Genomic DNA, 25,512 nt, shown 5'->3' with positions numbered 1-25,512 from the left:
ACAACTTTTTTCCCCCATAATTTGCAACCTGCTGTTAGAAAGTACGACTTTGGCTGTGACTTTTTGTTTTCCTCCCTGCCTTCCCCCCTCACTTCTGTCCAAATATGTGACAGCCAATTAAGGAATAAGTGGGATAGGCCTGCGCTTGGGTAATTATCTGACTTTCACACACAGACTGAGTCCACGTTTTGAAGCTTTGGAGGCTTTGCTGTAGAATAATCGCCTTTTTAAAGATGTTTGTATGGTTTCTAAGCAACCTTGAAGGCCTGAAAAAAACTTTCAAGGAGAAAGTATGCGAAGAAGCAAGGTAGAAAAGGTCAAGAGATGAGTTTTCTTGAGTTAAATGAGGTCAATTAAATAAGGTGAACCTGAAAAGCACTGAGGAAAACTTTAAGATCTTTAGGTGTGTTCGAAAAATATACGAAACAAGCTGTCTTAGAGAAAGTTAATTCCATCCAAGTACAGAGCGGCATTCCTTCTTGGTGTCCATAGTGTCTGATGTTTTTCATCCATCCCCTGCTGTTAACCCGAGGTGAAGGCTGTAAAAGTACAAATAAACACAGTTCAGAGGATACAGGGAAGGAGAAAGGAGACAGAAATTGTTACCAGTTGTCACCATGGCAACAGAAGCAGCGTGATGGGTGAGTAATAGGATACGGCCTTCAAGGATGAACCTTATATTACTTGTTTTTCTTTTTTTTCCTCTCCCAGCACTTTTTCATTTCCTCTCACTCCCTCGTCTAACCTCCTGCCTCCCCCCACCCTCTGGCACTCATTGCTGCGCCTGGAGCAGTCCTTGAGAAAGTGACTGCTCCGCCACGAGCCCTAAGCAAAACATGTACAGAGTGACCGGCACAGCCCACTTACTCAGGAACCAAACCCAAAAAATGCTGGCTGGCACTAAAGACCACAGGAGGCCAGAAGCGCATTTTACACCAAGAAATGAACAGGAAAGCAGAGACACTGAAAGAAAATGTGTTAACAGATGAATTATGCTGTGTCAGTTTGAGACTGCCCGAGGGAGGAAAAAGAAAGGGATGCTAGAAAAGGTGTATGTGTGTGTCCTGGTGAAGCAGGAATGTTTATTGCTTGTGCCACAAAACAAATTGGGAAGAGATGTAAAAAAAAAATTAGGTGATCAACACAGTGTCCAAAAAAAATTCAACCACCTCTGTCGTTAAAAGCGTGAGGCGGACTGGCGTTTTTTCAAATTCTGCTCACTGAGCGATTCTTTTAATGCCAGTGGAGGCTTTTATTTTATGAGGCACTGGGTTTCTTTCATAGGTGCTAGCCATCTGCAGCAAAGACACACTATACGCTGTTCTTGCTTCAAGCACTCTGTTGGGATTAACTCGCAGGCCTTATGTTCACAGATCCATGGATATGACACGAGCTTATATTTACACAGACACGCATATTCGCAAAATACAACGATTCTGAGGGCAAAATAAACTTCTTTTTCTACGTCTTTTTTTTTGCATTAGCCAACAGGCCTCCAATAAGTCTGGCCCTGATTGTTTGCAGCAGGCAAAGCTTTTAAAGATAAAGCAAATGCTATGAAACAGCAGCGCTACGGGCTTAAGTCTGGCCAGTTAATGCCTGCATTTATGAACCTTCTGTTGGTATTTCCCTCAGCACACTGACAGCGTCCGCACTGCTTACTCAGCCTATAGCGGGTAATTAGCCTCGCTTTTGGTTTGATCAGCTCTGTGTGTTTTACTGAGAAGGGAAAAGGATAAGATGAGATGGAGCAAAGCCACTTGCTCGTCTGAAATGATTAGTGTGTATGATGATGATGATTCTAAAGCTCTACATATTGATTGCGGACATGTTTTGTTTTTTTTCATATTGTGTTGGGTTGCTGCAGTTAATGCGCGCGACTTGTTTGCACGGTCGTCCGTGTGAGCATGTGTGTTTGTGCATCTTCCCCCTTCTCTGGGCTTTCGCAAGATTGTAATCCACACTTGTCCTCACTTTTCCACACTCCGCCTCCCTACTGTATCGTACAACCGCGCAGATTAGTAGAAGTGGAAAGAAAGACGCTGCTCTAAGGATTTTTAACAACATGGAGTGTACAGAATGTGGCGTTTGATTTGCCGTGAACAATAGCCGAGTGTTTGAGAATGGTACAATGGAAATATCCCGCCTGAGCCTCTGGAGGAAGGGTTTAAAGAAGACTCGGTTTTCTTCAAAAAGCGGTCATCTGCAAAAAGACAACAAAATAGCAATAAAAGCAATTTTATAGCATGTGTAAGAGTTATAAAATAAATTATAGGGCTCTAATTAGACTGGCAATCGTCTGTAGTTAATGCCTAATGAGGATTGAGCTATTAAAGTATTTTAGACATCGCCATAATCCTGTCTTGTAAAACGATGTAATTACAGATGATGCATGCACATGTGAGGCTTTTTTAATAGGCTGTGTCAATGAATTATGCAAACTACATGTGGAAGTTGTGTTTTGAGATTCAATTTTCTTAACTGTACTTTGAAGCCACAGTGGCTAATACAACATTATGCACAGACATACGCTACAGACCTTCAGACTCGCACCGAGCTGTGTTCTCTGCACTCCAAGGCCACATCAAAGAGGGATGTTGGTTTTTACAAAAGTTTGTTGGAAGTGAAGTTTACACGCCTTTTCAAACATCCCTGTCTTGTGGTCTGAGCTATTTGTAGTTGTAGCGCAGTGGCAAGGTTTCAAGAGTGCGGTGACGTCTTCGGTGTCCTTCGTATATAATTTCAGTGGTCTGTCAGATAAAGAAGCTATTCCATTTTCCACAGACAATCCCAGAGACTCCTATACATGATTCAATAAGGTATCCTCTGTGAAAGCTTTTAACCTAACTCCTGTCAGAGCCTCAGGAGTTTTTTTGAAGACTGAAACAGCTACAGATGAAGTGTTATTGGACACTTTAGTTACTTCTTGGAGGGTAATAACCATCTTAAAGACAGCTGCTTATGAGTTTGATATTAAACATGACATGACAGTGTTGTTTACAGCTTGTTGAACTGACATGAAGTGCAGAGTGGTCAGTGACGCAACCTGGAATACAGAGGATGAGACTGGTTAGAGATACATTCACCTTTTAAGCAGAATAAACTCACAAAAGTACTCGATAACTCTCTCTCTCTCCTGCTGGGGGTCTTGAATTTATCTTTGAGTCAGGACTGCTGCAGTTAAAGGAAGAAAGGTATTTCCATCTGCATCTATTTGCAGACTAGTGGGGCAGAGCAGGAGCTATAGATAGACATTGTTTAATACAGAAGCAGAATGATATGATAAGCTGAGTTTGAGGATGATTGCTGAGTGGCTTGCAGATGCATGGCAACCATGGTCAGGCTAAATCAGCTTAAGTAAAGCGTCCTGCTGTGTGTGAAATTTGCCAGTTGGATGTATTGGAGACCACTTTGAATCACCTTGTTGTTGAATTGTGCTATACAAATAAACTTGCCATTAGATAAGCCATCAGCTGAATGTGGCTGCGCTTGACTACTATGAGTTTAAATCTGTGCTTATGTGACTTCTCAGGTACTGCAACGAACACTTGCCCTGCCCGCCACACGTCTACTGGTCCGCCTGGTCGGCGTGGGAACGCTGCACTGTGCCTTGTGGCGGCGGCATCCAGTCACGCCGGAGAACCTGTGAGAACGGCAACGACTGTCCCGGGTGTGGTCAGGTATGTCATGCAGAACAATGCCTCTCATATGCACCGTTCTAACACCCGTCTTTTCTCTGTGGCTGTTCATTGTTTGGGAGCTCAGCTTAAGCCATTTGATGCGACGAAGCGTCAGTGGTGATGAAATGGGAACATCTAACACGACCAAATCCCCCGGCTATATTTATACAGTGGCAGCAGCCATCAGATTTATTACCAAGACCTATTTAATACCATGCACGCACACACACACACACATACTGTAATCATTCCACATATGAATAGGCTTATTTTCTGCCACAAAGATGTCTCTAAAGCAAAGATGATGCAAGGAAGTGTTGAAATACGAGTGTTCTTCTTGATGACAGAATGATGTGATGCTTGTGTTATTTCTGCTGCTATTTTCATACACGCACATACTCCCTCATCCTCAGTCCTGGTAAAAATAAGAGAGAACGAACATGATAGCTGTAGCGTCTTGTCCCCCTGTTGAAAACGGATTAAAGAATATGGGTCAGGGCCTTGTGGATGCATGGGATTCTTGAAGTGTATTTCTGTTTGTTTGCGTGTTTTCTTTATCATTTTAAGTAGACGTTTGGATTTTTTTTAATGTTTTAGGCCCAAAGCTGAATGTTTTTTAACTTCTTTTGACTTAGAAATGAAATAAGAATTATGTGTATTTTCATAGAATTTTCATGTAAAAGATTGGACACAGACATTCACTTGGTTAAATTAAATAATTGGGTGCTTTTTGCTTTTAGAAAATTTTAGTAAAATGCTGTAAAATACTTTCATTGACCCAAATCGCATTTAGCAGGAAAAAAAGTCACATTACAGAGGTTGTGTAATGGTCTGTTGTAAAGCGAAATAATACAGTGTAAACGATGAAACATCCCACGCAAGACCTTGATACCTCGCGAGCATATATAGTATGTGATAATTGCTCGTGACACATTAGTCGATGCAGAACACCCAAATAAAAAGACTGACCTCCCATTAAGTAGCAATTTAGCAGTCGTACCTTATCATCTCCTGCTTCGTGCACCTACAGAGCCACGCGGTTCCTGTGGTCATATTCCTGTCATTGCATGGTGGCCATTAACACGCTAGGAATAGAGCAACTTGTCATTAGGAATGAGGGAACAGGACAGGAGATGTTAAAGATGGTTTGCGTGTGTCCGTGGAGGTGACAGCGTCGTCGCAGTTACAGTCGTACTACACAAAGGAAAGCAGGAAAGGTCAAACAGGCACTTTGCATTGACTCTTATAAATTTTCTGTTTGTTTAGACAAGTTGTCTTCCTCCTCCCTCTTCCTTCTTGCTCTTGCATTTTCACTTGTTGTCCCTTTCTCCTTTGTTTTGTTTTCTCATTGACTCCTTGTCTTCTAACATTGTGATATGGACTTAATTAGGGACGTTTCAGGCACCGGAGAGGTAATTACATACTGACTTCAGAGGCAATTCTTTGCCGGGGAAGACTTATTTGGACGGTTTTTCTAAGTTATATTAGAGCCACACATTTACTCAGATCAGAGAACCATTTGCTGCCTTTTATTTACAACCCGTATAAGGTGCTAAAAGGCACAGCTGTTAATGTATAACAAGTGCTCCAATGCATTTAAAGCACCCATATCCACACACATTTCTATTCAGACCTTAAAGATTTCCACATATGATGGGGATAATAACAGCAACGGTAATTTCAAGAACCCCCAAAATGTGATGGAGTTCATTCTTATGTGCCATCTGCGTGCGTTTCTTTCCCCGGACACGTTTAATTAAACAGAAGGAGACCACACGCACAAACACACACATGTTGCAGCTTCTGTCATCACAGCTACTTTATTTAGTCTGGGAATCCTACTGAGACCTGGAAAGGGTGTTAGATCAACAAAGGTGCGCGTATGTTCATTTGCGCCTTTGCGTTTACCTGTAAGGATTTATATTGTCACAGCCACCTGTGGTCAGCTCCAGGTGTTTGTCAGATAGGTATTGACAGCAATGGGTTAACATCTGCTTCTTGTTTTGAAAAAAGAGAAAGATTTTAAATCTTTTTTTGGAACTTTTTGACGAGTGTGCAAAGTTGAACTAAGTTGGTGATAAATATTCTGTTGTCAAAACGCTCCCAACATGTGGTAAAATGAATCCCTGAGCAGAAAAAAAAAGTTCAGTTCTTACTTTTTTGTGATTTTTGTTGATCCCTGAAGCAAACATTTCTTTGCTTATACCCCTCCACAAGGTGCTCGCAACACAGTCAGAAACAGAATAGCTCAACTAAAACTAGTAGGGATTCAGGTCAAGGACATTTCAGTTTAAATCAAAGAGTCCTCGCTCACTATGCAACCCCGCTACCCTGAAAACAAAATGCTGCCAGATGCTTGATTAAAGGAACAACCTCTCTCGGTGCTTTATTTCCATCAAACCTGCCCTTACGTTGCCCCGTGTGTCATAGCCATAAGCTTCAGCTGCAGGCTTACTACAGTTCAGTGCCTCATTTTTGCTGATGAAAAAGGCCACATAACTGCAACTTCATCAGTCTGAAGTCCACACAGTGCTGCTCCATCACATTCAGTGTATTCACTCTTCAGTGTTGAGTCCCCAGGGAAGCTAGCTAAGCTAGATAGGAAATAAAACAGTAGTGATGCACTATAGCTGCAATACAGTACTTAACCCCATCTTTTCCTGTGACTTAAAACTTTACCACAGAATTGGAAGTGTGCTCAGTCAACCTTGGATGAATTGGAAGCAAGGTATTTCTTTCCCCCAGTATTGAGACGAAAAGCTATTATTTGCCGGAGGTTATGAATTCTGGAAACAAGGCTAAAATAATTAAATAAATTTAGAAGCAGCTCGCTCACTGTGTTTAGAGTGGGATCATTAACGTGGGCTGGGGAAATTTCATGCTGAATTTATTCCTGCTATATGCTCCATGGCCAGACAAACTTTTCACAGGCCAGGAAATATACCTTGTGCTTCGTATTGACAAAGTTTGTGCACACAGGTGAAAATTTACAAGTAAAACTGTAGCGAGCAAAACAACAGAAAGGACTTAACTTTTACATCAGCTAGCATAGCAAGAGTGCTGCAGTTGTAATTGTAACAACAGGAGCGCAGAAAGAATGATGTTGTTACATCATGATACATGAGCGTCACTGCAGCCCCGACAATAAGCATCAAAAGACAAACACTGTGCATTGAAAGGGAAGTTAGATCAATTAATAAGGGTGTAAAACAACAAAAACCTAGAACTTAGTGATTATCTATTTACTTTACATTATAAAGTGCTTTGGCGAATCTATGGCGCTATATAAATAATTAAAGTGAATTATTGCACACAGACAGGCCTGAATCATTTAGTTTTCTCTCTTTCCTTCATATCTTGCAACTAGTCTTGGCGTCGTTACCCATAAAAAAGTGTTTTACACATTATTGTGTATTACGCATTACTTTACTTAATTACTCTCTGGAGAGAGTAGTTTGTTACACTACTTGTTTCACTGCTCATGATATGTACTTAAATGCATTGCCACATATTTACCGGTTAGCAGTATAATCCTGAGGCTCAGTCCTACACTGATACAAATCCCTGTCCTAATAGGATAGGACACGCTTACAGTTTTTCTTTTAGTGCTGAAAAGCAGCTGAAAGAGACTTCATGGCAATCATCACAGCAATTCTACTGCGGAAGCATGCGTAGGTGGCAATGGATGCTACAATGCTATAAGCCTGACTGCTCATTGCTGCCATTGTTACCTGCCAAAACTCAGGCTCTGGCTGCTGGGCTGGGGTCAGCACACACTCAGCTTTAAGTCACTCTGGGAATTGATTGTATAGTAGCTTACACAGAGCCAGCGTTGTGTCAGCAGTATAACGTAGGTGTTTCTGTCCTGGATGCAGATTGCAGTTTACCTTCGCACTCTTGTTCTTCCTAAAAATCAAAGTAATGTCCACATGTTTGCTTGTCACAAGTTGTAGACTGCTCCACCCTTTTTTCCTCCTCCCATGTACACCAACCTAAATAAGCTGATTGTAGTTCAAGTGGAAAAAGGCATGTTTGTCACATGTTTGGATCACACTGCCCACACTTCCTGAGACATTTCAAAGTAAAAGCATATCAAGAGAGTATGTTTGGATACATTCAACACAAGTTACAATCAGTTACCACATACAACTGCTGACTCAAGTCAGAGGGCAGAATAAGTAGGACTGTTATTTATAAGCATGAAGTAAGCAATGAGATAGAAGGAAGAAAAATGGTTGTAGGTGATTAGAATCTGTAAAACTTTTCAGTGGCATTGACAAATAGATCTTTCTTCAACTTCTGGGGGGGGGGAAATGGAGAGTTGGTCCCTGCGTGATTAAATAATTTTCACTCCCCTAAACCTCCATTAATTTCTCATTTTTCAAATCACATCCTCAGCAGCTTACCGACAAAAAGACCGACCCGTGTACGGCGAGATCTACAGTCGTTTTTATTAAATGAAGCATTACTGCCGAAATTCAAGCTGAATTTAATTTGAGTTTCATTTAAAATGCAAGTTAGTATTCTCTTTGCATTTTCCATACACTGCATTTCTGCGTTGAACGATTTGAAATTTAGTGTCACGTTTTGCATACTTGCACTCAGTTTTAGCGCATTAAAGCTATGAAGTTACTATGTTAGAAATGATCTACGATTAAAATAAAAGTCGTGAAAAAAGACAGCATATAAGAGAGAATTTTAAACTAGATGTTGCCGAGAGCTACAACTTCATTGTGAATGCCTCCTTTTAGTTCCTACGGGTAGATGAAAGAAGACTTCAGAGTTGCGCCGTCTTCAAGAATACATCCTTCACTATGGTGTTTCCTACTTTGTACGCTAAAGTATATCAAATGTCTGTCACATCCAAGGATCAAAAGGAACCATTCTTCTCTGCTGAATATGCCTGGCGGAGTTAAATAAGTCAAACGTGGGCCAGGCAGAACTGACGATGCACAGAGCTGCTTAATGAAACTGAGAGCTGCTCTATTTACCTGTGAGGAGTTCAGTTGTGCAGCCAGCCTGTGAAATGAAAGTTAAGCACACAGTGTTTGTGTAGGCAGTCTGGCAGGTGAACGCACTTGTGTTTGTGTGTGTGCATGTGCGCGCGTGTGTGTTTTTGTACTGCTCCGTTTTAGTTATTGTGTGCGCACTGCTGTGTAGCCTGCTCCTGGCCGAGAGCGAGCTTCATTATGGAGTCAGACTGGTAGGCAGAGAGAGAGTAAGAGAGAGGAGTCTGTGTTTGACAAAGTGTGTTTTGGTCGGTGCCGCTAATTGAACTGATGTGTCACCGAGACTTGAGGAACATTAGGCCTCCGTCTCTGCAGACTCGACCACAATAGATAAAGACGTAGGCACCGGAGAGGATTAGTCACTCTCACATCTGGAGCGTACACTTAAACGTCTGGGTTCTGCAGCAGTATGTAAGTGCAGCCATCCTTATATTCACAGAAGTTTTCCTCTCTGGGTCACACACTCACTGCTCTCCCAGTCCAATAAGAAGTTTAATGAGTGTAATGATGGTAGGAGGCTGGAGAAGCACGACTCTTTATTATTCACCTCCCACAGCTGACCGTGACAGAGGCCCTTTTGTACCTACACACACATTTTGTTTCTTCCACACACACATAAGTTAAGATATACAGGGTATTTCGGCCTTACACTTTACATTCATACATTTTCCAGTAAGGAAAGAGGCTGAGGGATTATGTTTCCACAGGACTCAAACAGTATGCTGACACTCACACTGGCTCTCTTTCTTCCTTTCTCCCTTCCTCCATCCTCAACTTGTATCCCGTTAGTCTGTAACACCTAAAAAATAGGCGGAAAGGTCTGTGGATGGAGACAGAATGAGATAGGAGCTGAAGCCTGAATCCATAAGTCAGCCATGGATAAATGTATAAACATGCACGCGCTTCAGGCACAGTAACAGACAAGTCAGTGAAAGGTGCCAAAGAAGAAGAACTTTGACTCAATAGTCAAGCTGACAGCCTTGCATAGACACATACACACAAACAGCCCGACCACTGCTTCCATTGCTGACCAACCAAACCGTTATGATGCTATCAAGCATCCTTCCACCCAGCCCTCCTGAGCTCCAGCCAGAAACCCATTACAGAGGTGCCCGTCTCCAAGCAGCTGCCTGTTAAAGGTGTTAAGCAGCATAAAATCGCAGCTCTCCATTTGCCCATAATGCACATTGCTGCTCTCGCCAGGGGGGCAGTGGGCACGGCTATGAGTCAAAATCAGCGGACTAATTGAATTCAATCTTGTGTTCCACATGCCACTCGTCACATCCGACTGCTTTGGTCTATGTTTTTCCCTTTTAGGGTAATTTCTGTGAAATTGAGACGTGAGTGTGGCTGATTGAAGAGTGCAGAAAATCCTTTTTTCTGGTTTTTGTTGTTCTTTTACTTGTTTTACTACTTTACCAAATCAGCTGGAAAGAATGAGATAAAACATTTAAATAGCATAGTTAAAATGAAAGTTTAATAAAAAAAAAATTATAAAAGAAATAGGGCTCTTTTTTTTAAATTCAGACAGACATGTTTACAATGGTCAAGATGTATTTTATGCCCAAAATTGCCTATTCACTGCTCGGAGACAGTCAAAGTCATTAAAATGAGTCATTTTATCGGTTTGTGGGTGTATGTGTGTTATGGTTATAGGTTTGGATTGATGTTTATTTCCACCTCCTTAGGTCCATTTTTAATGCATTATTCAAAACATGTTGTAAAAATTTCTACTCTAAAAGCAGGAGAGATTGTTTTTGTGTTTATTATCATGCCATTGTGTCCCATGCATAGCCACTGTAACAAGGCTCCTTTTTATTGCAGTAAAATGCAATAAACTGTCCATTATCCCTCCACTTTAAGAGTAGACACCGTCAACAGCAAGGGTGTTTTGACTTATTTCACATTATAGACCCCCAGGTAACACAGGGCTAATACTGGGGAGCAGCAAGATTATCTTCATGGCATTGCATTGCAATCCCATAATATACTTCGGTACAAGTAAAACAAAATGACCCTTCCCACAAATGTTTCCATACAGCATGTCTACGTGAATGTATCCGTGTGGGTAGCAGAGGCTGTATATAAAAGATGGACATAAACGTGAAGTCAGTGGAAGCACCTTAAAACCTGCATTCTGTCCAACAGCCAGCAGAGGGAGACTCTACTTTATTTACAAGCCTATAAAATATATTGTCTTTATTTTTTAACCCTGGGAATATTTTGACTTCATGTCACATTTAATACAACATGATGGTAACTTTGTAAGTTATGGTCCCGTTCAGGGTAAAGCTGAAAATAATTGTGCATTAGTGTGTGGCTACCTCGAGAAGAAGTCCACAGACATGTATGTACAGTCTATGATTGAAAAAATGCTTGTTGCTGTGTATTGATTGGGGCGATCGTGGCTCAAGAGTTGGGCGTTCGCCTTGTAATCGGAAGGTTGCCGGTTCGAGCCCCGGCTCGGACAGTCTCGGTCGTTGTGTCCTTGGGCAAGACACTTCACCCGTTGCCTACTGGTGGTGGTCAGAGGGCCCGGTGGCGCCAGTGTCCGGCAGCCTCGCCTCTGTCAGTGCGCCCCAGGGTGGCTGTGGCTACAATGTAGCTTGCCATCACCAGTGTGTGAATGGGTGGATGACTGGATATGTAAAGCGCTTTGGGTCCTTAGGGACTAGTAAAAGTGCTATATAAATACAGGCCATTTATTGATTGTTCAGTTTAGCCTAGGATAGACAGTGAGCTGAACAGATTGTAAAATCCCCTTTAGACAAATGTGTGATTTGTCATTATCACCTGTATAAATAAAACTGACTTAGCGTGCAGATTTTCTTCAGACCAATAGTCTCTAACACATGCCGGCAATGCCACATGTAAATAAATGACACACTGAGCTAGCTTGAAATCTCTTGAGCCTAAAAAGTCAAACTAAACCCTTTTGTTTTGTTTTTCCTCTGTAGTAGAGCCATTAGATGTACTCCTAAATAAATAAGCCACTATATCTAAATTAATAATAAATTGATTCATGCACTGATTTAAAAATTTTATTATCTCTATTCCACTGCAAATCCCATACAACTTATGGGTAATTTTTTTTCTTGTGACCCTTAAAATAAAGTCATGTCTAACTGTCACCACATATCAAAGACATGGTGTATATAATTCATAAAGTCTAACTTCACAATCCCTTTTTCAGAGTGTTTTAATTAGCATGTTTTTAGAAGCCTAAAGAGACAAACAATTTGTGACCTCTCATCTTTATCTCTGGAGCTAATACAGATACATTCGTGGGGTTTTATTAAGAACCTGTCATTTAATTAGTCTGACTCCACAAAAAGATTCACCTTATTGATAAATACTAGGACATAATGTCATGCCAATTCATTCAGTGTATACTTATAGACATATATATATATATATGTAGAGAGAGAGAGAGAGAGAGAGAGAGCACTATTAAAAGTCTCGCGACACCCCTCATTTCAGCACCCAGATATTTAGATTGCAGAAATGGAAAGATGCAGTGATTTATTGAACCGTGTGCAAAAGTACATAGAAATACATTATAAACCAGCGTTTTTGCTCCAGTGAGCTTGACAGTAAATATTTGGCATGGCCACCTTTATTCTTCAACACTTGAACTCTAGATGAGCTTTTCTGTAATTTCTTGTAGTAGTCTTCAGGAATAGCTCTCCACATTTCCTGATGGACATTCAAATTCTTTGGATGTTGGCTGCCACACTGAAGATCCCACATGTGGAGGCCAATCCATGGCTAATCAGAATGGCTTCTTGATGTGGATAACTTTTGTTTCTTGACTTTCAGGTACAGTTCATCTGCTCCAGATACTTTTTTAAGTCCGTCACTTCTTCTTTTCTCCTCCACTTCTCCAGTTTTCATCAATTTTTAAGGGCACTCTGTGCTGAAAAGCTGAGAAACACATTTTTGTTGCATAAATACAATGTTATGCTTGTTAAACTGTGCTGTCTTTGGCATTTTTTGGAGATTCTGCTAAAAAAAACAACAACAATTTGCAACAAATTATGTATTTTTGCAGCAGGCTACTAGTAACAAAGATACAATTTAAAATTGGTTCTTGGTTAAGTTGGCTGTCGTGTCTCCATCCCTAGAGTTAGGTCACTTTTAAGTAGCTCAACAAACAGAAATCCTCTGAAATCCTTTGAAAGCCCTTCAGAAAGGCTGGACAACCATTTCTCAAGACCACTTTAAAAATTGCTATATATATATATATATATATATATATATATATATATATATATATATATTAGGGGTGCAACGATACACAAAATTCACGGTTCGGTTCGGTTCGATACTTTGGTGTCACGGTTCGATATTTTTTCGATACAAAAAAATGTTCATGCATTTTTAATTTGTCATTTATTAAAATTATAAATATATATTTTAACTCAAAAGTACAGTTTTTAAATTTAACCCTAACCCTTGTGCGTGTTTTTTATTTTGACAGCGAATGCGCACCTGCGGACCACTTATGTGCAGCCCTGGTTATTTAGCTCATCATATTGCAGCCACAGAAATTCTTTTGTCCATGAAACCATAAAGCTGCACTTTCTTTTTGCCTTATAGTCTGAGTTGTCATAACTTCTCCGTTTTGTGGTAAGCTTTTCTTTGGCTGTCACTTCTTCACCCTGACCTGTCTTATTTGGCTCAGCAGAACTGAAATGCTTTTACACACGCACTCACATAAGCTCAGCGATTCTCTGCGTGATCAACCTCTCACATGTTTAAGCTGCAGGAGATTTCACTTGTCATGTTTGCATAGTAAGCTAACGATTAATAAGACGATGTCAGAGGAATTGGTGCGCAAATTATCATCACTCACAGATCAGTGCTGTCGCTCTCTATACACAGTTCGCACGATTGCAAAGTGAAAGCAAAAAAACAAGCGCAAATTCAAACGCGATTTCAATATGTCACATATTGACAGTGGCTCACCGATGCCAATGACATAATTACCCAGCTACATTTCCGAAAGAATGCAAAAGCATTGATATATATTTTTCCTACAATAGCCCGACGGGCAGGGAAGAGATAGATTTTGGTAGCCCGACTGAAAAAATCGCTAGCTTCGGGACGTCGGGCTAGCGATATTGCGAGCCCTGTATCTGATTGAGGAATCACTCATCTTTGGAAAAGAGAGTTTATTACAGAGAAATGGCTCTTTCCAAAATAAAAGCTATACTATCCACTTCTTCTGGGCTATATTCTCAGCAGCATATTAAACAGCTGTCTAAATGACTCGGCTAAAGTTAGTAGCATGCTTGCTTTTTTTTTTCTGCTTCCACTTGTCTTTGCACTAGGATGATGTCGGCGTAAATGTGCAGTCATATTCGTTGTGTTCCCACTAGTGCTTTCAGGTTAATCTCGTTGAAATGACCTTAACGCCACAACACGGCAAATCTCCGTTAACGAGCTACCGCCGATCGCTCCGTGCATGGGGCTAGACGGCCAACACGTTAACGAGCTAACTGCGCTAACACACTAGTTCACACCAATGTAATTGAGCATTGCATGGCACATCCAACATACTGTTTTACTTTAGTCCATGACTCGCTTACCTTCAGGGTCATACGTCACATGAAAACCAAAATAATTCCAAACGCCAGATCTGAATGAGAGTGGGGGAGGTCCATCTTGCAAGGAGAGCTTAACTTCTGTCTCGCTAGCTTGCCCTGCGCTCTTCCTTCTGACTATGCTGTCTGTGTTGAGCGCTCAGTGGATCTGCGCTGGACAGTGCAGCCTAGGCGGAGTAGTCGAACGCAGATTCACTGAGCGCTCAACACAGACAGCATCGTCAGAAGGAAAATTGATAAAATAAATTACAAATTTTGTATTGTTCGATACATATGCGTACCGAACCGAAAGCACTGTATCGAACGGTTCAATATCGATACGAATATCGTTGCACCCCTATATATATATATATATATATATATATATATATATATATATATATATATATATATATATATATATATAAAAACCACTAGCTGTAAGATATGTAAACTTCAGCTGTAGTTGTTGTAGATTCCTTTAGAGACCTTGAATGAGGTTTAGCTTTAAACCCAGTAATTATCTCCTTAGCCCACTGCACTGATACTAATCCCCAGAGTATAGGGAGAAACGCTTACCAGACAAGCCTCATTAAATATTTACTGTGTTTGGCCACCATCAACCACTCTCACAACAAACACCCACAGACTGTTTGCCTTTCCTCCGTCCCCCCCAACCCCCCATTCATGCCATGTGTTGCATTTGTGTCGCCGTAGGCGATGGCGAGAAGCTGACGTGGACTTTTTTTCTTCCTTCCCTTTTGTTATTGGCTGATAATCACAGATTGTGGGCTGGTCTGTGATGCGTGACAATGTTAAATATTAATGTCTGAAGATGATTACTGCACTGGATGGAGAGAGGCGGGAAGTGCGGTGGAGGTGACACCCTCATTCATCACCGGGCCCTAACAGAATCTAAATCCTCGCTGTGTTTTTAACCTTGGTACCCTGGGGAAGTGAGACAGAGGGAGCGAGAGGAAGCAGGAGATAGAAACAGTGGTGCATAGGGAGAGGAGAAGGAGATGAAACAGATACAGAAGGAAAAAAATAAGAAACAGAGAGCGAGAGAGAGAGAGAGGGGGACAGATGTGTCACAAAGCGAGTTATAAGCTGTGTGAGAAGAACGCAGGGGGGTGGAGTTGGGGGAATATAAAGATAGATGGATGGATGCAAAGTAAGACCATGACAGCGGATAAAAAAGGAAGTGAGATGGTGAAAAATATGCCTGCATACTGTATAATGTATAGAGCTCTTCTCCTCAGCTGACCTGTCAGCGTATCCTATGTGACAGGCTGACGGATGTGCAGAAAGGAACTCTTATCTTATTTTGTCAAGGTCTGGCAGTCAGTCAAGTCCTATTCAGCATAAATAAACAAGCAGCGAGGAAAATGGCAGCCATCTCACCTTCTCTTCTACAGTGTCATTTTCCTCAGACGTATCTCTCCCTCCGCCTTCTTACTCTTTAGCTGGGAACAAAACGGGGCCGGACTTCCTATTACCCATCTATTATCATATTGAATCTTATCACCAAATATAGCACCACAGAATAAGAGTATTTCTTTTCCAGCCAGCTGTCCAAGTTGGCTGAGGAGAGTGCTGGATATATATATGTGTGTGTGTGTGTGTGTGTGTGTGTGTGTGTGTGTGTGTGTGTGTGTGTGTGTGTGTGTGTGTGTGTGTGTGTGTGTGTGTGTGTGTGTGTGTATATATATATATATATATATATATATATATATATATATATATATATATATATATATATATATATATATATATACTCAACAAAAATATAAACGCAACACCTTTGTTACTGCTCCCATTCCCCATGGGATGGACGTAGAGACCTAAAATTCATTCCAGATACACAATATAACCATCCCTCCCAAACAGTGGTCACAAATCAGTCCAAATGTGTGGTAGTGGGCACATCTGCCATATTGAGATAATCCATCCCACCTCACAGGTGTGCCACATCAGGATGCTGATCTGACATCATGAGTAGTGCACAGGTGTACCTCAGACTGCCCACAACAAAAGGCCACCCTGGAATGTGCAGTTTTGTCTCACAGCAAAATGCCACAAGCAATGAGGGAGCGTGCAACTGGCATGCTGACAGCAGGAATGTCAACCAGATCTGTCGCCCGTGCATTGAATGTTCATTTCTCAACCATAAGCCGTCTCCACAGGCGTTTCAGAGAATATGGCAGCACATCCAACCGGCCTCACAACCGCAGACCTCGTGTAACCACACCAGCCCAGGACCTCCACATCCAGCAGGTTCACCTCCAAGATCGTCTGAGACCAGCCACCCAGACAGCTGCTGGAACAATTGGTTTGCACAACCAAACAATTTCTGCACAAACTGTCAGAAACAGTCTCAGGGACGCTCAACTGCATGCCCGTCGTCCTCATCGGGGTCTTGACCTGACTCCAGCTCGTCGCCGTAACAGACTTGTGTGGGCAAATGCTCACATTCGATGGCGTCTGGCACGTTGGAGAGGTGTGCGCTTCACGGATGAATCATGGTTCACATTGTTCAGGGCAGATGGCAGTTGAGAATGTCCCAGTTCTTGCATGGCCAGCATACTCACCGGACATGTCACCCATTGACCCATTGAGCATGTTCGGGATGTGCTTGACCGGCGTATACGACAGCGTGTACCAGTTCCCATGAATATCCAACAACCTCGCACAGCCATTGAAGTGGAGTGGACCAACATTCCACAGGCCACAATTGACAATCTGATAGACTCCATGCGACGATGTGTTGCACTGCATGAGGCAAATGGTGGTCACACCAGATACTGACCGGTTCTGGGTCCCCAGACCCCCAATAGCGCAAAAAACTGCACATTCCAGGGTGGCCTTTTGTTGTGGGCAGTCTGAGGTACACCTGTGCACTACTCATGATGTCAGATCAGCATCCTGATGTGGCACACCTGTGAGGTGGGATGGATTATCTCAATATAGCAGATGTGCCCACTACCACACATTTGGACTGATTTGTGACCACTGTTTGGGAGGGATGGTTATATTGTGTATCTGGAATGAATTTTAGGTCTCTACGTCCATCCCATGGGGAATGGGAGCAAAAACAAAAGTGTTGCGTTTATATTTTTGTTGAGTGTATATACACACACATATGGCACTCCTGAGTAGGTCCCACATATCATATTGTTATGGCTTTAATGGCGTGTTATTCATTTTTACCGCCTGGCTTTCAAAGTCAAATGCAGATTGGAGGAAGAGTTGCCATTATTACTGTATTCTTCGCCTCTTTCTGTGTCAGCCTCTTGCTGTCCTTGGCTTCAGCGCTCCTTCTCTCCATCTTTTCCCTGTGGTTATAGATTAAATTTGATCAACAATGACCTTTTCTGCTTGGATTGTTTGCCTCTTTCCATGTTCGGCAAGTGGTCTAATGGGAGCATATCCATAGCCAGTGCGTGCAGGCATAATGGCACGCTATATTAGAGCCAGGCAAACCAGGCCTGGTTGGTTTGTAAAGGGTATTTTTGGGAATGAGTGGCACTCGTTCTGGTAACATGCCGTACTGTAAACCTGCCAGAACCAGAATCAAGAGGCTTTCAAGGATGAGCGATGATGAAAGGCGTTGGTTTTTTTTCTCACCCCTTTATAGTTTGTTTAATTTCACATGAGCGACTGCTGAGGGTTTCAGAAGGCATTGTCCGGGTCATTATTATGTTTGGAAAACACAACAGAAGGTTTTTGTCGGAGCCTGTTGTGCTAATTATCGCCTCGGTCATTTGTGATTCTCTCTCGTGAAATAAAACTGTGGGTTAAAATGCAGTGTTTCTGTGCCTGCAGGAGTACCAGTCTTGCAACACTCTGCCATGTCCCGACCTTAAAAAGACCACACCCTGGACCCCGTGGACGCCTGTCAACATCTCCGACAACGGCGGCCACTATGAGCAGCGTTTCCGCTACACTTGCAAAGCTCGCATCCCAGACCCGAGCCTGCTAGAAGTGGGCAGACAGAGGATCGAGATGCGCTACTGTTCCAGCGACGGATCCACTGGCTGCTCCACTGATGGTGAGTGCATAAGAGGGAAGAGACTTATGGTCTCTTTCCAGCTCTCTCAGCCTCTGGATGTTCCTGTTTTCCTGCTCCAACTGTCCTTCTGCAGCTGCGGGTTATTGTCCTCCTCGCTTCAAGTCAGTCCTTCTTTCTGTTTGGCTGTTGCTCTTTCTCTTCCTTTCTCGATGTCCTGGAAAAGTTATAGGAGCCCTATCTCGGTCAACTCTCGTGTTTACCATCCCGTCCTCCTCGCCTTTATCAGACATCAAGGCGTCAGATGTACTAATGAACTTCCAATCCAAAGCGATCAGCAGTTTACGACTAATTTCATCCACCACGCTCACATGCACAGAAACGCAAACAGACACACATGCACACAAGTTCATTTACAGCCTCACAAAGAAGCAGCAAACTGCGGCTCTTTATCCGTAATTCCAGCTATTCCCATTTGCTTAAGTCGCTGCACCACACGGTCTCAGTCAGCCACACCCCTGGCGAATTAAACGCTGTAAATGTTTGTACAAGCAGCCTGCTAATTGACGAGTTGTTTATGTTGTCCAAGAGAAGTATGCGTGTTAGAGAGGAGACATGCAGGATGGCATCGCACCACAGCAAAGCGATTCAGATACAGATGCAGCAGTTAAAGTTTGTTTATGGTGCCGCTCTCTGCCTCAGAGGGGAAAAAGCTGTTTTTAAAGGGCTTCAGAGTTAGCGCCCGGCTAAGCTGCGGCGGCCTCCCATCACGCTGGGTTCATCTGCGTCTCTGGGTGGTCTGTTGCTACCACCAATCACACGCCACACGCTGCGATAATCACTGAGGTTAGCCTTTTTGATCTCACCACCTCTTCCTTATTTCTGATTATTAATATCCGTCTTTCTTCCAGGCGCTAACAGTGGTACAAGTTGTTCTCCTCACACTTTGAAGCCAGCGCTTAAATGTTCCTGAAGGGTTTTAAATGAGCGCCGACAAGCACAGAGGAAAAACCTGACTGCAGACTCAAAGCTTTAAGAGGAGTGACAGCCACACATCTGAGACGTTAGAGAACAAAGGCTCGAGCTTTAATAGGTCTGTCTTGCTTCTGATTAGTGGGAGGAAGTAACCGACACAACGTGTTTCATTAGGGGTTGTCACCGGCAGCCCGACATCAGATTAGCTTCAGTGTTAATTACAACAATTGGAGAAAAAAAAAAGCAAGGCAGTGATTTCAGCAGTCACTTTTGGCAAAGTGTTAGTCTGTGCAGGATGCAAGCCGACTATAGGATCCAAGCAGGCAGATGGTAATACACCATATGAGCTGTAAAAATGTAGCTGTTTTTTTGTTTTGGGTGGTTTTTTTCGCAGATATACCATCATGAAAATGATGGTATATCTGCGGAAAGCTGCCATTAGCTCAGCTTGTTAAAGTGGAAACTTTGTAGCAAGCAGGTTGCGTTTAAACCATTATTTTGCAGGGGAGGTTAGGATATCTGTGCTAATAGAGACAGACTTCATTATACGTACTGTGGCAAAGATTATCAACAGCCATGATTAGTTGTGAGGCTGTTGCACTTTACACTTCGCTTTAACTAGATAAGTAATTAACATCACTGCAGGCAATGTTTCTAGTCTCCTCAAAGCATAGCCTTGTGAATAACAGGGTGGTTTAATATGGAATTGGTGAAATATGTGAAATGATTTTTTCTTTCTTTTTCATTTACTTTCTGCAAATGTTCTGTGAAGCAAATTTCCTTTCAACATCAGAACGGTTTAACTCAAATCTGTCTTTTTTCCCTCCTTTTTGAAAGAACTGAGTTACGCGTGTTTGAGCAAAAGGGAAAAAAGGTTTAAAAAAAATACTTCAGTGTGCACTTTGAAACTTCTGTTTCAATTAGCTGCACTGAGTGAAGTGGAGATCTATTGAGGTGTGCGTGGCCCCTGTGTTCTCGTCCGCTCTGTCCCGTGTTGATTGTCCATCTCCGGTCTTCGGTATGATTCACTTCTCGGAGGAGTTTTAAGTCATAACTGTCGAAAAAGAGGACAGACTCCAGCGATCCACTTCTTCATTTCAGCCATTATCAAAGTTGCCATCCATCTGGAGAGCACTGGTGTGTGTATTTGTGGGTTTGCGTGGAGGCGGGTAATATGTGCGTTTGCCTTTTTCTTTTTCTTGGTGGGTGGATATGTGCACATTGTGAGTGTGTGTGTGTCTGTGTGTGCGTATGAGACACTTTCAATAAGCCCTCCTCCTCCTACTGTCCATCTCTCATGTGGTGCCAGATCCCCGGGGACAGCAGTTAACTTTTCTGACAGCAAGAGGCTATCATAAAGTAATTACTACCACAGCGCTGGTGTTTATTGATACTCAAAACTGGGGCAAAGGACAACGAGATCCCTCTGAGACAGCGGGACCCCGAAAAGAAATGGTGTGTCACTCAATAAAGATTTACTATTTGCATCAGGCAGCTTGCAATCGATTAGAGTTCAGCTCACATCACGCGCTTTACCTGTGAGAGCCAGTGTAAACAGATTGCTCTATGAAGAGTGGCGGGAAAGTTATTTGAGACGGTAATCAATTAGTGCATAGGCCACAATAAACATGTTGCTGTTAATCCTTAGCAGAGGACATGTTGAGACACTTAAGGTGAGATAGTGCATCCAAGTACTGTTTTTTCTTCTTTTAAACTGCGCTTTGTCTCCTAGAAATTAATGCAATTTAGTCCATGGGTGACATAATACTTCCTTTGAATAATTGAACACAATATTTGTAACAATATTTGTAAAATAAAAAAATGTATTCTTGTTATCATATTGAATCGACCATGTGATAAATGTCTGCAATTGCAAAAGAAGTTTGTTTTTGTTTTTTTAAATAAGTTTTTCTCATACTCTGAGTCAGATATCTCCACTCCAGAGGAGTAAGTTTACTTTCCATTTTTATTCTTGTTTATATTTATCTGCATTTTGGAGTAGGGCTGCACGATTAATCGTTAGAAAATCGCGATCTCAATTCATACTTATGTGTGATCTCATTTCCAAATGATTTAAAATCCAACGATTTAAAAAAAAAAAAAGAAAAAAGACGATGACGATTGTACCACATTTTGATCCGGGACGTAATCTGCATGAAAACAAGCGCTCACTCTTCCTGCTCAACAAATGACAAGGGCGGAGCCTTATACCACGTGGTACAGAAGCTGGCTGCTAAAATTGGCAGGGAAAAAACAACGGAGAGCACGTCAGGGATGAGGAGAAAGTGACAGGAGAAAATCCGTCCCGGTCAACCACCCAAACATCAATAACGGGAACCTTATACAGCGCTTCCCTATACCCGTCGAACTCCCGCAGGCACAAAGAAATTACGGAGGCTATTACTTATCACCTGACCAAAGATATGGCTCCCATCAACACTGTGCAAAACGAGGGATTTAGGAAAATGATCAACACCCTAGACAAACGCTACACAGTGCCATCCTGCAATGATTTTTCTATTGTTGCACTACCTGCTCTATACACGCAGCGTCGAGCAACGGTGGAGACGAAATTTCAAGCAGTACAACATTTTGCGGCAAGGACAAAATGTGAGACATTTGTTGTTTTTATGTTCAGTCTCAACTGTTACGAAGTTGATGTGCAGTTAATAAGTGCAATAAATATTTATACTGGAAAAGAAAATTGTGAGAGAATCGTGATCTCAATTCTAAGCCAAAAAATTGTGATTCTCATTTTATGCAAAATCGTGCAGCCCTATTTTGGAGGGTGTTTATTTTTACAGAAGGGTTTCTTCATGTATCATTCAGTACCTGGTTTAGAGAATGGTTTTTTTTCCTGGGGCCTTATTTTTTTATAAAAACAAAATTAGTTGTTTTTTTCCCCTGTGGCTGTCAATAGTATCAGAATTATGAAGTGGTAAAAAAAGAAAACCCTCTCGTAGCTCAGCTGAATGTAGTCAAAGCTAACAGCGGTTAGCTAGAAGCTTCTAGTTTGCAGCTTTTAATCAGAAACTACCTCCTGCAGCCAAGTGTCGTCTGAAAACGCAGTTTTATTTGTAAATTAAGAATTCACAAATATATTGGAGCCACTTTTGGACCCCTTTTTGCCTTCAAGCCTCTTTCAGCTGCTCCCTGATTCAAACGGGGTCACCACAGCAGATGGATCCAAAGGTTGATTTTGTGGGTTTTTATGTCAGATACCCTCCCTGACACAACTCTCCCAGGGATTTGTGTGTCCTCCCAGTCTCAAAGCAGTGATCTTTCATATATTAGGTGAATGTGTTAACCATTATACTATGGAGCTGCTCATCCTTTTGCTTTCAGAATTCTGCCTTAACTCTCTGTGGGAAAAATAAAAAAAGATGCCAATCTCCCATCACGTCCCAAAGGTGCTCTAGGGGATTGAGATCTGGTGACTACGGAGGCTGAACTCACTGTCATGTTGAAGAAACCAGTTTGATTGGCTGATTACATACTTGCATTAAAAGGGCTCATGCCACCAAACAGTGCTGAGACCCATTCATAGAAAGAGCAAGCTGAAATCTGTCAGAAGTGTGAAATCTCCAAGGATGATGAGACGGATAACGTGCGTGGCAGCGTTCGGTCAGGACCATTTTGCAGTCTTTAACAGGATCAACCGTTAACGCCTGCTCGTGTTAACTGATGACCACAGATGTCAGTGCATTCATGCCATTTCGATGTGAAAAGGACTTAAGTCAACAAATTAGATTTCCAAACTGTTAAAGAATTAACATGTTGCTGTTACTGACTTAACAGCTTAAAACTGAATATAAATCCTTTTTAAAAAATGTATGTATCCACTTTTTCACACACTATATATAAACATTCTCTTTACACATATTTTTAAGTGAACTAACCTTTTCGTACTGCTAGGTATGTTCTTGTTTGGATATTCTCTTTTGAAGTCAGTGCATGAACATTTTCTCTCACTTGCCGCCTTGCTGTCACACTAATGTCACTTCCCTGCAATTTAATAAAAAGCCCACTTTTCCATGTTGTTTAAGATCTTCTCCGCCGCCCTCCTCCTGGGCACTGTGTTTGTACACTCGTGCATCACAGCCATCAGATATACCTGATTTGGATTATATTCAGACACATGGCAGATGTTATTGGCACACACCTGGAAGTGTTATCACGGACATACAGATAAGAAGAAATTAATCCCCTGTCAATACAGGGGGAATAAAACTGCTGCTGGAGCCAACCTAGCAGCTTCCTTCTGTCTTTGTTTCACTGTTGCCTCGTGATCGCTATCTGTCTTTATTACGAGAGACAAATTATGACTATATGATTTAACCAAGCATTTACAATGAGCTTTTATGTAACATACTGACTTGTTTCATATCAGTGATCGTAGCTTAATGATAGCGATGAGTTAATTACTTAAGATCTGTGGTGATTTAAAGACCTCTCTTGTCATGTACACCCATTTATTAGTCTCGTAGCTCTTGTAGTCATTTTCCTTCTTTTTCACATCTTACATGGCTGAATGAAAAGCCAAACATTTGATCAGTTGGATACATATAAGTGTTAAACATGAAGTTCTTTTTAATTTTTCAAAAGCAAAACATAAAATCTATAGATTTCCTCTCCTGTTCATACAGTATATCCTAATGTTTAGTGCATACACATACCTACACCCCTGCTTTTCATCTGCTTCTCTATGGATGGAAGCACACTGTAGAAGCCTTGCACAGTTGATGGTGTCACAGATATGCCCCCAAAACCTTTAGATACTGCTACAGTGCATGTCTTGTATTCCATTCCCAAATGGCATGTATGCACTTAAAAAATAATAACTTCATACCTCACAAATGACAACGCAGGAATTCTTAATTTTCCGAATCATTTGGTCCTTTTTTGCACACATGAATTTTGCTTCCTGAAATGCTGTTTTGTCTGCTTGTGTGTCTGTTTGTTAAGCACTGTGCCAAAACTGCTTGGGGGAGAGGTGGGAAATTGGCAAAGGAAGAAAATTCAATGCAAATTCAAATCAAGGATGGCTTCCAGGATTGTTTTTTTCATAACAGCAGCTTGTGAACAACAACCACATCAGGCAACTGCTTGGGGCCACAGGCTGTTAGAGGGTCAGCGAGGGCTCACACACTTTACCCCACTCGCCCATGAGCTAGCAGAGGATTTGCAGTGGCATCTAAAGGAGCCCCAGTTAGAGGTGTGTTCAAAAAAACACCAGCTGTTTAATAATGTAAGCCTCCTCAGCTCTCTTTTTAATGTAACTTCAAATTTTTTAATGCGTGGAAACTATGTCTAGTAGTTTTCTTCTCTGCTCAGGTCCCCAAACTGTCGCAGGGCTAAAACACAGAGTGACAGACAACAGACGGCCTCGCATTCACAAACCTACAGTCAATTTAGCCCAACATGCATGTCTTCAGACTGCGAGAGGAGGCTGTAGTATCTGGAGAAGACCCACACAGACATATGGAAATAATGCAAATTCCACACAAAAAGGCCCCAGCCAGGTTTTGAGCCCAGGACCTTCCCGCTGCGAGGCAAAAGTGCCAACCACAGTGCCACTTCTATAATTAAAATTCAGTATCCGCAAGTAGCTGATCCATTTTTGGACAAAGGAGTAAAGCAATGCTATTGCATTCCAGTATACACTGCAAAAACTCAAAGGCTACCAAGTATATTTGTCTTATTTCTAGTCAAAATGATCTCATTGCACTTAAAATAAGACACAATAAGCTACAGAGCAACATTTCAGTAAGATATAGGAACTTTCAGTAAGAACAACACAGTGAATCTTGAAACTAGAGAATTTTTATGGCGTTATTTTTGTGCCACTATTCTGAGCGCACGAAAAAAAAAAAAATTTGCAGCTGCAAGTGTTGCATTTTGAGGAGAAATTTATTTTGAGCGAAGAAAAGCTAAATTTGAGTGAACAAAATTCATTGCTGCGTGCAAAAAAATGTATTTCAGTGTTTGCTATTATCCATACATACACACACACACACAAAAGCAGCCCCTCACTCAGTTTTTGCATTTGCGCTTGCTCGCAACGTGTTGCTCGCGCTCTCAACATTTCTGCCCAAGCGTGCTCAACTCTTTCAGTACACCGTTATATTTGTGCACTAAAACCAGCCTATCACAGACTCGGATGCAAAAAATCTGATTGGCTGTTTTGGTCTCCAATCAGCTCGAAATGACTAAATGCAATATCCCAGAATCCATTTCGTCCAAAACTCAAACAA

General features: G+C 41.8%; 1 protein-coding gene across 3 annotated transcripts in view; it reads left to right on the top strand.

Moving 5' to 3' along the window:
• Window positions 1-25,512, top strand: part of sema5a (sema domain, seven thrombospondin repeats (type 1 and type 1-like), transmembrane domain (TM) and short cytoplasmic domain, (semaphorin) 5A) — a 155,390-nt gene that overhangs the window by 104,941 nt on the left and 24,937 nt on the right. For all 3 annotated transcript variants that reach the window (XM_085418595.1, XM_085418594.1, XM_085418593.1), the window contains exons 15-16: window positions 3,533-3,680; window positions 18,100-18,325. In XM_085418595.1, the coding sequence (XP_085274721.1) occupies window positions 3,533-3,680; window positions 18,100-18,325 (374 nt within the window). The remainder of the gene's footprint in view (window positions 1-3,532; window positions 3,681-18,099; window positions 18,326-25,512) is intronic.

Source organism: Rhamphochromis longiceps, linkage group LG9, assembly GCF_057381845.1.
Source record: "Rhamphochromis longiceps isolate RC_006_pf linkage group LG9, R_longiceps_female_GT1.1, whole genome shotgun sequence".
In the NCBI taxonomy this organism is placed as follows: domain Eukaryota; kingdom Metazoa; phylum Chordata; class Actinopteri; order Cichliformes; family Cichlidae; genus Rhamphochromis; species Rhamphochromis longiceps.
Note: the sequence above shows the minus strand (reverse complement) of the source record. Positions and strands in the feature narration are given on the sequence as shown.